General features: G+C 35.6%; 1 protein-coding gene across 1 annotated transcript; it reads left to right on the forward strand.

The window, feature by feature from the left end:
• The first annotated feature begins 807 nt into the window (after positions 1-807).
• LOC149550260 (receptor-like protein 51) lies at positions 808-3,731 on the forward strand. Its single transcript, XM_089793352.1, has one exon. The coding sequence runs from the start codon at positions 1,251-1,253 to the stop codon at positions 2,958-2,960; it is 1,710 nt and encodes a 569-aa protein (XP_089649478.1). The 5' UTR covers positions 808-1,250; the 3' UTR covers positions 2,961-3,731.
• The last annotated feature ends 8,890 nt before the right edge of the window (positions 3,732-12,621 follow it).

The raw sequence follows: 12,621 nt of genomic DNA on the forward strand, positions 1-12,621 counted from the left end.
ATGGGACTACCTCGTACTCTTTTTCGAGAGGCGCTTGGCGCTACAAACAAGGCGTACATACCCTACCCCCCAGTGGGATTTGAACTTGTGACCTCTCTTTCAAGAGTACAAGTTCTCCACCACTAGGCCAACTCAATATTTGGCCAAACAAGATCCACCCTATAAACTAGCAAATGACCACATGCTTAAACTACCCACAAGTTGACGGTAGTTTCTAGACAATAAGCAAAGTGAGACATACTCCGATGTATATATTACTTTGGTTTAATTCGTTATCTTTGTTTCTACATATAAACACTTTCTATTTAAATATTATTATTTTTACATGTTTCCACCGTTGAACCTAATACGAACCTTTTAGGCATCTCTACGAACGCTCTCAATTTAATCAAATGCAGACCTTTGACTGAAGTCAACAATGATTCAACAAATACGATAACAAAGAAAGTCTTAGGAGGAGGTTTTTATTGCTTTAAAATGCAAATATTGTAGAGTTATGGCTGGTAAATTTAATTTTCTTTTACTGCAGTAACCAACGGTCACCTGCCCATAATTACTGACTCTTGTCCGTTATCGTACATCGATCGATCCAAGCCTTGACTAATTCATAACACCATCAAATCGAACCTATATTCTGGAAGGATTCTCAAGTGCATCTCTGGAAAACAGCTCGGTTTATTCCGTTAACGATCCTCAAAACAACGTTCCAAATTCTCTCTAATAACCCACTAACAAATACATTTCATGATTCGTACACATCGAATATCTATCTATTAAAGCTAAGTTTTCATTATTCCTATGGTCTATTTTCTAGTGTCTATTTGTCTGTCTGTCGTCCAACGAAGTCATGGCTGCCACATGACATATGGGAGATGTATCGTGTAAAATATGTAAAAGGTAACTGGAATACTAAACCCAGTTGTCTACTTTCACTATCCAGGTCATCCGCCTTACAAATAGATGTGTAGAGTGGGAACTGGGACGTCTCGCCATTACAGGCCGCTGGAGATTGTTAGTTCGAATGTACATTCTCAGGCAGATTTCCCATCCTGCCAAATAACAAGGTACGAGGCATTCCATCATTCGTTTTATTCTCCGATCATTATATCCAGAAGTTATGAATCAAATCGATTCTGGAACTAGTATAACTATAAAAATCACTTCAGCATTTACTGGTAGTGAGGTTTAGAAACTTGTTTCGTTCCGAGATCTCAGCATTGTGAGGTGGGTTCTGGGAAATCGGTAGAGCAATGAAGACCCTTTGGCGAGTTATGAAGACACCACTGCTATTTCTTTTATTAGTGCTGTTTTTGGCTCCCAAAAGTTCATGTTCCTCCATCAGTCCAGTTTCATCAAAGCCATTACCTTCACATGGTTCCAAACATAATGCCTCTGTACCTTCTGCATCCCCAAAAGCTTCACCCGATGTTTCGCCACCAGTTACCAAGCATAAATCACCTCCCGCAGCTTCACCCAAAGCTTCACACGCTGTTTCACCCACTGTTCCAAAGCATAAATCCCCTCCCGCACCGCCATTAGATTTATCACCAGATTCGGCTCCATCCCCATCTCCATCTCCAGAAACCCCTAAATCTAAGCATGTTTCTCCACCTGCCCCTCCAGCAGTTGAAGGCCCTTCTTCTTCTTCTTCTCCATCCCCTTCTCCATCCCCATCGCCATTACCATCGAAGTCTGAACACAAATCACCTCCGTCCCCTCTTGCTGGTAATGGTCCAGCTTCATCCCCCACAAAGAGCCCAGGAACCCCCACATCGGCTTCTGGTACAACATTGGATGCTGAGCAGTTGGCCGCTTTGAAATCTCTCGGGCTTTCTACACTGAAGGACCCCTGCTCACCGACTCAGCAGAAAATAACAGTCTGTGACAATGCAAAACCATCGAAACATCTTGTCTCTCTGCAACTCCAATATTGTTCTCGGAAAACCCAAATGACACAAGACGTTATGGAGGCCTTATCAACGCTTCATTCCTTGACTTTCATGGACTGCCCCATGTCTCCAATACGGTTCCCTGCCAAGCTTTTGAATTCACTAACTACATTTATCTGCATTTCCAGCTTGGGCAGAACCCTCGAGGCTCAGTCTGTCCGGGGTTTGAGTGGTGTGTGGCTTAGTAGGTTTCACAATCTTACAAAACTGAGTGTATCGGATGTGTTTGTGAATGCTAGTGGCCCTACAATTATTCTCAGCAATATGAAGCATATCAGAGATGTTTCAATCTCTAGGACAAATCTCTCAGGTTTTCTGCCCAAGACGTGGCATGAAAATATTTCTTCCGTAGATTTGTCTGGAAACAATTTGAAGGGCATTATACCTCCTTCGATGGGACGGCTTTCTCATCTGAGAACCCTAGATCTAAGTTCAAATCAGTTGCACGGATCTATACCTTCTAGTCTTGGTAAGCTTTTGCATTTGGAGAAGCTTGCATTGGCCTCAAACAATCTGTCAGGTCCCATACCCATTTCATTTTCTGAAATGCCAACTCTTGTGTATTTGGATCTGAGCAGCAATCAACTCAATGGCTCCATTCCTGATTACTTGACAGAATTGAAGAGTTTGCGTTATCTTAACTTGGAGGACAATAATTTTGAAGGTCCTGTTCCATTCAACGCCACTTTTATCAAGAAATTAACAACATTTAAGATAAGTGGCAATGCCAATGTATGCTACAATCATTCTGCCACAAGTTCCAAGCTTAAGTTGGGTGTGCCTGCATGTGATAGCTCAGGTATGCCCATTGTACCTCCAGGTGCAGCGAATTCAGTAGCTCCCGCCTATGCCCCGGATGACCCTCCCGAGTCTGGGGATGGAGATCAGCATAATAGTCACCACCATGGACCCAACAAGGTTGTTGTTGCAGTTGCTGTTGCACTTTCATGTATTGTTTTCCTCATCATTGTGTGTGTCGTCCTATCAAGATGGTGTTCTCGGAGAGACTAAGTCATGAACTTTGGATTCAATCATATACTCATTGTTGACTTTGTACAAGATGTCATAGAGGCTTGTGATTACTCTGGAACTAGGATGAACATTGTTTGTGATCTTCGCTGTGACTCATAAGGACTTTGAAGGGGTGAGAAGATCTCCGTTCATACAGATAACAAGAAATTTCAGCTCCAAGAAAGGAATGGCGTCGTTTTATCTTGATGTGAGCAGGACAGTTACTTCAGATGCATCTCAATATAAGAACTATTCGGTAGAGGGATTTACATTATATATAGTTGTAATGTATAAATTGTTACGGTGAGGCGTTTTTGTAGATTGGTTTCTTCTTGTAGCTGATTAAGATCTAACAGGGCATGTGGCATCTTCATATACAGCATTCACCCTTGCTAGCCGTTTTCTTATCAACATGATGCAACAGAAGTAAAATTGATTTGGGTGGGTGGCTTTTATCTCATCTGAAGAAACAAGTGGTGCAATGTTCACCAGCTTTTTAGCATTAGTAGATGGTACATGTTGTCTGCCTATAGTATCAAGTTGAGGAGTTCCCACTTTGAGATGGGTTTACAGCGACCATTAGAAGGGCAGTTGTTAGATCTATTCCATGATAGAAACAGTTTGTGTCTGTCTGTGTTTTATGCTCTGATCTGTGTATTGTGTATCTTAGAGTGAGCTTTTGCAGCTTAACAGAGTTAAGATTTAGTTGGCTGTAGCTTGTAACTTATGTATTTTAGGTTTTTTAATAGAGGTGGTCGTATTTAAGTTTCAGGACAGTTGATCTTATCTTTTTTATTCCAGCTATTTCATTTTTCTATGGAGATTTATATTATTAATCCCATGAGCTTGGGTTTCTGCTCTGTGTTTGGTAATTATTTTGATTGAGTTTTCAACTTGAGAATCTAGGATTTTTTTGAAAGCTACATTGGGCATGTCTGAATTAGCTACATAATTTATTTTGACGCTTGTCACTTGGCTCACAATTGACGTTTGAGACAAAGAAGACTGCCACAATTCTAGTTTTTATTTGTTATTTGATGATGACTCTCTCTGTCGCTAAAAACCCTTTTACATAAACTGAGGCTAATTAAACAAATGATGAATTTAATTATGCGGTGTTCATCGTTGCCACAAGCACATAATTGTGGAAACTAAATAATATTGAAGTACAAATAATCCTTGGTTTGGATTTCGACAATGGAACAAATGTTGCGTATATGGTAAGTGTTAAGTTTAAAAGATAAACTACAAATCACAAAGGTAGGGAAAGAAACACATGATTTATACCACAAATGTGGCTACGCCTAGACTGAAGAGCAGAGCCTATCTTTTATTGAGTCATTGCAACTTGTAGCTGAACTTACATAGGGCTTTGCCCTTATATTTACACATTAGTCTTCAAGAGAAGATGAAGAGATAAATAAGAAGAATGTGAAATTAATAGACATGACAGTTGGACTTCACATCCAACAATCTCCATTTGAAGTTCAACTCATCCTACAACTTCATATCTGAATATCCTCTCACTTAAACTTTGCTTTCCCTTACCAAATCTCATGGTAAGAAAGTTATCAAAAGACAATCTTCATAGCTGGAATAGCAACCATAGCTATTTGCTAATCACATCCAACAATCCACACAACATCAGTAGATTTATAACCACAAAACCAGCCCATACAATAACTCACCAAATATACCATCTTCCAACAAAACACACCAAAAAAGCCATCGATGTGCCAAAAACTAGAAGACCATTATAGAGAAATTTAAATTGCATGAGCAATGTCAACTATAAGTTGACTCAATCTACCAATCAACACATAGAAGGCATGACATTAACTTAAGATGCTCTGTGAATCGCAACCAACCTGTTGCAAAAATGATATTTTCCAAGTCCTCATGAAAAGACCACATATTGTTGTTAAAAAATAATGAAGTACAATAACAATAGATGACCTCAAAAAACTATTGGAAGGAACGCCAACACAAATCATAACTCATCCTTCTACCAACACCGCCAAGTGCTCAGTTGTGTCAAGTATGATCTCCTTTACCTCCCCATATGGGAGCATTTACAACACCCAAACAGCATGAATGAAAGCTCCTATAAACAAGAAGTTCAAACTCCAATCATTCCAAAACTAGGAACAATATGAACCATATCCTAAATGCATAAGGAGATAAATTTGCCGAATATACCAAGCGTGGGCAGTGAGAATGCTCCTCTAGGATACACCAAGTCTCAATGACCCTTCTCCAAGAACAATCTCCACTAGGTCTATAATGAACTCGTGCCCATCCATAGGTGTAGGCTGTTCAAACTTCATGTTGAAACCTCCAAAGAGAAACTGTCTCAACAAATGTTCTCTAAACCAAGAGAATTGCAGCCTCACCCAAGCCTCTTAGTTTTCAAGAGCACCTCCATGGTCAATCCGCCACAGTACCCGATACCTGGAAAGCCTTACGACAACTTGATCTCTACAAACCAATACTCATGCTCAAAGCAACAAAACCTATCAAGAGAACCTCTATCATGCCAACGCTTTAAATAGCTCACCATGGCACAATAACAATCATCTCCAATCTTATGGAAGGAACCATCTCATGACAGTAAATTTTTTTTTTTTTGGGGCTAAAACTCCCACTACACTATGACAGTGAATTTTCCATGGTATCAAAAAAAAAAATTTAAAAAAAATGATACCAAATATTGCACTGAAGCTGCAATTTCTCCATAATCTGGACAAGCAGAATAAAAACCAACATCTCCTAGTAAATTTTTGAGAAGTCTCTCATAACTGTCTCCTTATACATGACTACCTTGATCATCATTCTTTGTCCACTCTTAAACAATCGATGCCTCTGCCTCACTATTCCATTCAAACAATATAGAGTCTGCCATAAAAATTCATCTCTGTTTTCCCAAATCACTCTGTCTTTATGTTCTAGGGTTTCTCCAACAATCTCAGAGACAATATTTGAATTTTGTACTGAATTACTGGCATGTTTGATACAAAGCAAAAACTTTCCCACCTCAAGACTAAGTCTATAAGATTGTGAACTCTTTGCACTAGCCAAAGTGCCATAAACAATTAACAACTTACCCATCATTGAAAACCTGAGCTGAACATTTTCTAAATTTTTACCATTGCCTTCAGCTACAAGTTCAGGAAGTGTGTAGCAAAGACTCACAAGTGGTTTTTTCGCCCAGCCATGAGAAAGCCAAAACCCTAAAGAAGCTTTCGAGGTCTATGCATTATATCATACAAAACTTGTGACAGCTGGGATTCCTTCAAAAGAGATGAGAGCAAGCGTTACATCTTCACTTTCCTCCAACCACCTATGACTTCCTATATGCTTGGTGACACATTTCACAAGGTCTAAAGTGAAAAAAAATTGTTAGAGTTATCCAAATTGACAAATGTAAGACATCTGCAATCTTCTTGAGAACGGCGTAATATATATGTTGCTAGACTTAGATGGGAATGGGAATGAACGCAGATAACCATTTCACATTTTCCAGTACATTACCTACCATTTTTCTTTCCTTTGCAGTCATCTTTTCAATAGACTTCTTTTGCCTTGGGGCTCTTATAGTCTGCTTAGGCTCTGATACCAATTGTTAATTCAAGAGATAAACTGAGAATACACAAAATAGAGACAAGCGATGATATATATTGTGGTTCACCACAACTGTGTCTACGTCCACACTAAGAGCAGTGCGACTTACATACACAGGGCTTTGCCCTTATATTTATACATTAGCAAGAGAATACAAAGATACAAATAAGAAGAATGTGAGATGAACAGACGTGATAGTTGGACTTCACATCCAACAGTAAGGTGATTTATTGCCTCTTTGTTTTTTGGGGATGACTCAAAAGATCTTTGACCTGAAATTTTTACTATTTGTTGTTGCATTGTTCAGATTTGGGGCTCATATGATTGATCTCTATTAATTTAGGAGCAACCTTTTATGATCTTGTGATTCGGCCTTTGAATGATGATTGTTTCAAGGGTGGGGTAAGGCAACATGGACTTTTAATGATGATTCTTTCAAGGGTGGCTTAAGTCAACATGGTATTATGATAATGTTTGAATCTACGTTAAAAGAAATTGGAGATTGGTTGGGTACAAAACCAAGTTCACATCAACACATTTGTAGATTAGGTGTTAGGCTGGGGTTTTTGGGTTGGGCGGTGCGAGGGGGAGGGTGCATGGAAAAAAAATATTATTATAGGATAAATTAGAATCTTGTGTATGAAAATAGGATTTCCATATTTTAGTGTTGCATTTAAGGTATTAAAAAAAACATGGGGAAAATAATAATTAAAGATATGGAGTACGGAAATAGGAGTTTCCATATTTTAGTGTTGCATTTGAGCCAAACTAAAAATAAAAATTCACAAGAAAAAAGATTAAAGATATGGAAAGAAAAAATTATGAGACCGCTAGGTTCCTTAATTTTTAGAGCTTAAACTTTTAAGTTAATTTGTAATAGATATTCTTGGGACTGTTAGATTTCATAAAAATTCTTTGCATCACTTGTTGAATTTTTTAAGAAGCCCCCCTCCATGATATCCACTCTTATTTTGACATCCTTGCGCTTGTAAGGATTGATAGTGTTTGTAAATATTTTAGAAATTTTATTGAATCACAAGTTCAGTTCTAAGTCACTCTTGTGATGAGACATTTTAAATGAGAAAAAACATATATATTAGACTTGGAATGATGTGTGTTCAAGTGACTTTTAGATTATTATTTATGTTCTAGATGGTGTGGAATGAGGGAATCATTTACACAATCAACATAGTGTGTGTTGTAAAATTATGCTTAGTATGGAGAGCACCCTAATAAATTCTTATAAATTTTTAGAACACCCTAATCAAAATCAAAATGGGTGTAGAGAACATATGCCAAAAAGATACTCCTATGTAATTTTTACTATTACACTTATATAGCAACTTAAATTTTTTAAATAAAATTAAAATAATTGTAAATAACTTCTCTTTATGTTTCATCTAAGTTGGATCTAATAAGTGATTTTATTATTATTATTTATGTTCTAGATGGTGTTGAATGAGGGAGTCATGTACACAATCAAAATAAATAATTGTAAAATACACAATCAAATCCAAAAAAGAACTTGTTTTACAAATGAATTGTGGAAATCTAATAATATCATGTGTTGTAGAACTATTTTCAATATAAAGAACACCCTAATCAATTCTTAAATTATTTTAGAACAACCTAAACAAAATCCATTTTTAGAACTTGTTTTACAAATGTGTTGTTCCCATTGTTGAAAGTGTAGTGCCTGCCCCTAGTCTACATTTTCGAGCTACATTTCTGATATCATTGCCAAACTCTTTTAGGCCAATTTATGTTTGATGATTAGTATTATTATTTTAGAGATTATCAAATGTTGTTTTACACTCAGTTTATTATATGATGAGATTACTTGGTACTCTATATTTCATGCATGTATGATGATTATTCAATGGTTTTAGTTATCGATGATGATTAGTTAGATGGTTTATTATTCCATGTGCTTCTTATGGATACTTACCCCATACTGCATGTGTATGGTGTGCGTGTTTGTTTTATTTATGTATGATGTTTCTGATGTGGTTAAGGAAGGGAGTCGTAGTCACCTGCTAGACAGGATCTACACGACGCACCACTTCCTGCCATTGTCTGTTTAGCTTAGAATATTGTGTTTGTACATGCGTGGATTTTATGCAGGTTGCAGGTACCGAGTATCGACTTCTCTGAATTGTTAGGATGAGCGTACCCTATCACATTGTCTCAATGGTAAGAGAAGGGAGATAAACTCTTAAGTCCAATCCCTAAACCCTTTAGCCAATTGTCCTAATTAATAATTAGGACAAGTACCTGAGTTAAGTACCCTCTGAATGCATCAAATGATGTAATTTCGGGATTATAACCTTTTTGTTTTGATTTAGTTTATGCTTTTCTATGTAGGGTTTTCGTATGTTGTTATATGAGTCCTTGATGTGTTTTCTATTAATTAAGTCTAATTAAAAAGATTAATTAAAGATTTAATTTAATGGAGAATTAATATGATATCTTTAATATTTAATTAATTGAGAAATTAATTAAATAAAATAATTAAATTTAAAGGTTAAAGTTCAAAGATAAATTTAGAACAGGATAATATTTATTTAATTTAATAATAATATATTTGGAGTTCATTTTTAAATAAATGCTAAATATTATTGTTATTTAAATTAATTAAATATGTTATCAATTAAGTTCTAAAATAAATTAAAAGTTGAAAGATATTAAATTATTAAGAATTCTAGATCGCATGATCTAAGCATGAGTTTAAATATGAGAATTAAATTAAAAGATTGAATTATAGAAATTAATAACGTTATTTTAATTTCATAAAGTGCACATGAGATTAAAGTAATAAATTAATTTAAAATAGAAGTCAAGTGGATTATTAAATAAAGTTATTTTATAATTCAACTTAATGTGCATGAAAGATGAATGCAAAATAAAAAGAAAAGATAATAAAGGTTAATTTGGAGTTAACTGAGTTGTGCAAAGAGTCTTCTCGGGTAAACGCACAATTAGTGCCCCGATTTGAGGAGAAATTGCTTATCACAACTTTGGGGGTTCATTTTTGGGATATATGAAGTTGGACGGGAATTTTTGGGGAGACAACTTTTGGAAGCGAATTTTAGAAGGCTAATACCAAAGAAAGATTTTCGGAAGAAGGTTATTGAGAGGAGCGAATTTTCTTACAGTTCCTGGAGATTGCATAATAGCATCAGGATCAGGTAGGGTCTTGTGTTTTTGATTATCGATTAAATACGCAATTTTCCCTTCCTGTCTTCTTCGTGTCTGGGGTTTGTAAATCTGAAATTCTCTGTGAGGAATATTTAAACATTACGATATTAGAATTTATCAGATGCTTGTCTATAAACTTCTGTATACAAAATTTAAATGGGAAGGGTTGTATCTTAGACTGAAATTTTAAATTAAATGTTCCGATGATTGACTATATTTTCAATATCAATATAAAGAAAGAATCAATTTTTCAATATATATATATATATATATATATATATATATATATATATATATATATATATATATATATATATATAAAATAAAGAAATTATTTTAATATCTTTATAAATATATATATATATATATCTTTAATTAATTGGTTTATCAATAAAATTTTTATTATAAACAAATTGTATTTGAAAAATATATATATTAAAAAAAATTAATGGGGAGGGGTCTTACCTTCCCCCCCCCCAGCAATTTGTATTGCCGGCAGCGACCTGCGTTAGCAGGGGACCGCACGGCTTTTTAAAAGCCTGCAGTACCCTGTGACAGGGCCGCACGGCTTTCAATAGCCTGCGGTACCCTGTGACAGGGCTACACGACTTTCTAAAGCCGGCGGTACCCTGTGACAGGGCCGCACGGCTCTTCATTGAGGGACATTGTTATAAATGTTTATTTTTATTTTATTTTAAACAATGTTTAATAATTTAAATTTTTAATAGATATTAATAATAAAAGTTGTTTTAATTAATTTTTAATTATATATATATATATATTATTAATAATTTTATAATAATAAATGCTTTTATAGTTAAATAAAATATTAATTTATTTAATTAACTATGGATAAAGTAATATCTGAAAATATTAAAAGAGTTAATATTAAATGAAGATTAAATAATTGGGTCAAATTATAAGGGTAATAGTGAAAAAAACCTTTACATTAAAAACGTTCGTTGAAACTCAAACTGAGAATTTCAAACTTAAAACCTTAGGGTGTATTATGGAAACAAACTCGAACTATGAACTGAATCATACTATATTGTTTTGTTATACTATCTGTGTTTGGGGTTGTTCTAGTATTAACCAGTTTAGGTTGTTACCAGAGGCCCGGGTTTGTGAATGTGATGTTATGATGATTTCTTCTCGATCTTTTCAAACCAACCAAGATAATGTGATTGTATGCTCTATGATGGATGTATTTACTGTTTGTTATTGCTTTCCAGTTTCCTTGTGTGAAGCTGAGATGTATGTATTTGAGATACCTAACTTAACCATTTTTGAGTCTCGATCAGTTATATTTGATAACCATTTTTGAGTCTCGATCAGTTATACTTGGATTGCTTTTCGGTCGCTTGAGAGGACTAAAGTGTTTGTTATGATCTTGATGATGTCATGTTTTGACTTAACCATTTTGGAGTCTTCGATTAGTATTGGAATTTACTATTGGGATACTTTCTGGTTGCTCATTGGAGGACCATTGGATTTTGTGATTTATCATTGATGCCTTCAGTTGCTGATAGAGAACTGTCGTGATCATATGATATTTATTTAATGCTTATCTGTTGCTCATGAAGAACTGATGTAATTTTGTGGCTTATCTTTTATGATGTTTTTTAGTTGCTTGTATAAGACTGAGGTGATTTTATTATGATTCTTTGATTCGTGATTTCATGAGCCTAGGGTAGGTTATCTATGTGTAGAGTCGGGAAGTGGCTTGCAATGGGGGTCGGAGCCCTAAGAGGCTGCCTTGAGAAACCCATTGTAAGTCATTTTTAATAAGTGAAAACATTTACACTAAATGAGAGAAAATGAACCTAACAAGATAATTGTATGTTCTCTCCCATGCCTTGAGTGCTAGTACAGACTAGGATGGGGTAGAGAGAACGCTTGGTTACGACCTTGCATTCCATAGTATGCCTCGTCAGTACGAGAGGATACTAGTGGTCGCAGGATCAGTAGGGACCCGGGATTCCTAAGGGATTGCTCGAGTAACTTCTACATGACTTTTGCGATGACACTTTCCCACTTGCATATTAGGTTTCCTACGTGTATTGTGGTACCTCTGGGATTTAGATGTCGATCTTTTTAGGAACCCTTGAGTTAGCATACTTATAGGATTTCCTGGACTTAGAGAGTATTTATGATTATAGGTTTTGTTATCCTATTTGGGACTTGAGACTATCTCCTCAGCGCGGTGGGAGTGGACCATTTAGGTTCTACGCGGTCGGGTGGTAGTGCTTTTACTCTTACCATTGAGATCCGTTCCGTGGTCACCGTGGCTGGAGTTTTCGTGATTGGCATTTACCTTCACTATGTTCTTGGATTATTATGATGGATGGTTAGATTTTATGATAGATGTTTTATCATTATGGATGTATGGATGTATCATGTATGGTGAATAGTTTCATATATTTTTACTGTACTTTGTATCATGGATTTGAGGATGTTGTATCTTTATCTTTACATATGTATATTCTTTTAAGCCTTTCATACCTTGTGACTTGTACAGTGGATGATTGAGCATTCCGAATTAATTTGCCGAGAGGCATTCGGAACAAATGTATATTATGGACATGGGACTTTCTGATTATTCTTTCATATGTATGTCATAGTTGTTAGACTTAGAATATTAAATTTAAACGTGACTCAACGTCTTGGGATCTTTAAGAAATGTAACTTGCAATGTATGTTTGTCGATGATGACATGTTATTGCTTCCGCTACTATGTGTTTGATGTGTATGTTATACATTCTTACTTTAAAAAAAAAAATGTTTAGCAAACTTAGTGAAACTTTAGGTTAATTCTTTTGGATCCCTGGGCGGGGTGTTACAG

The sequence above is a fragment of the Cupressus sempervirens genome, chromosome 7 (assembly GCF_028749045.1).
Source record: "Cupressus sempervirens isolate cs-2001-9-10 chromosome 7, ASM2874904v1, whole genome shotgun sequence".
Taxonomy (NCBI): Eukaryota; Viridiplantae; Streptophyta; class Pinopsida; order Cupressales; family Cupressaceae; genus Cupressus; species Cupressus sempervirens.

Coding starts and splice junctions, on each gene's coding strand:
- LOC149550260 (XM_089793352.1), top strand. CDS start 1,251: ATGAAGACCCTTTGGCGAGTTATGAAGACACCACTGCTATTTCTTTTA.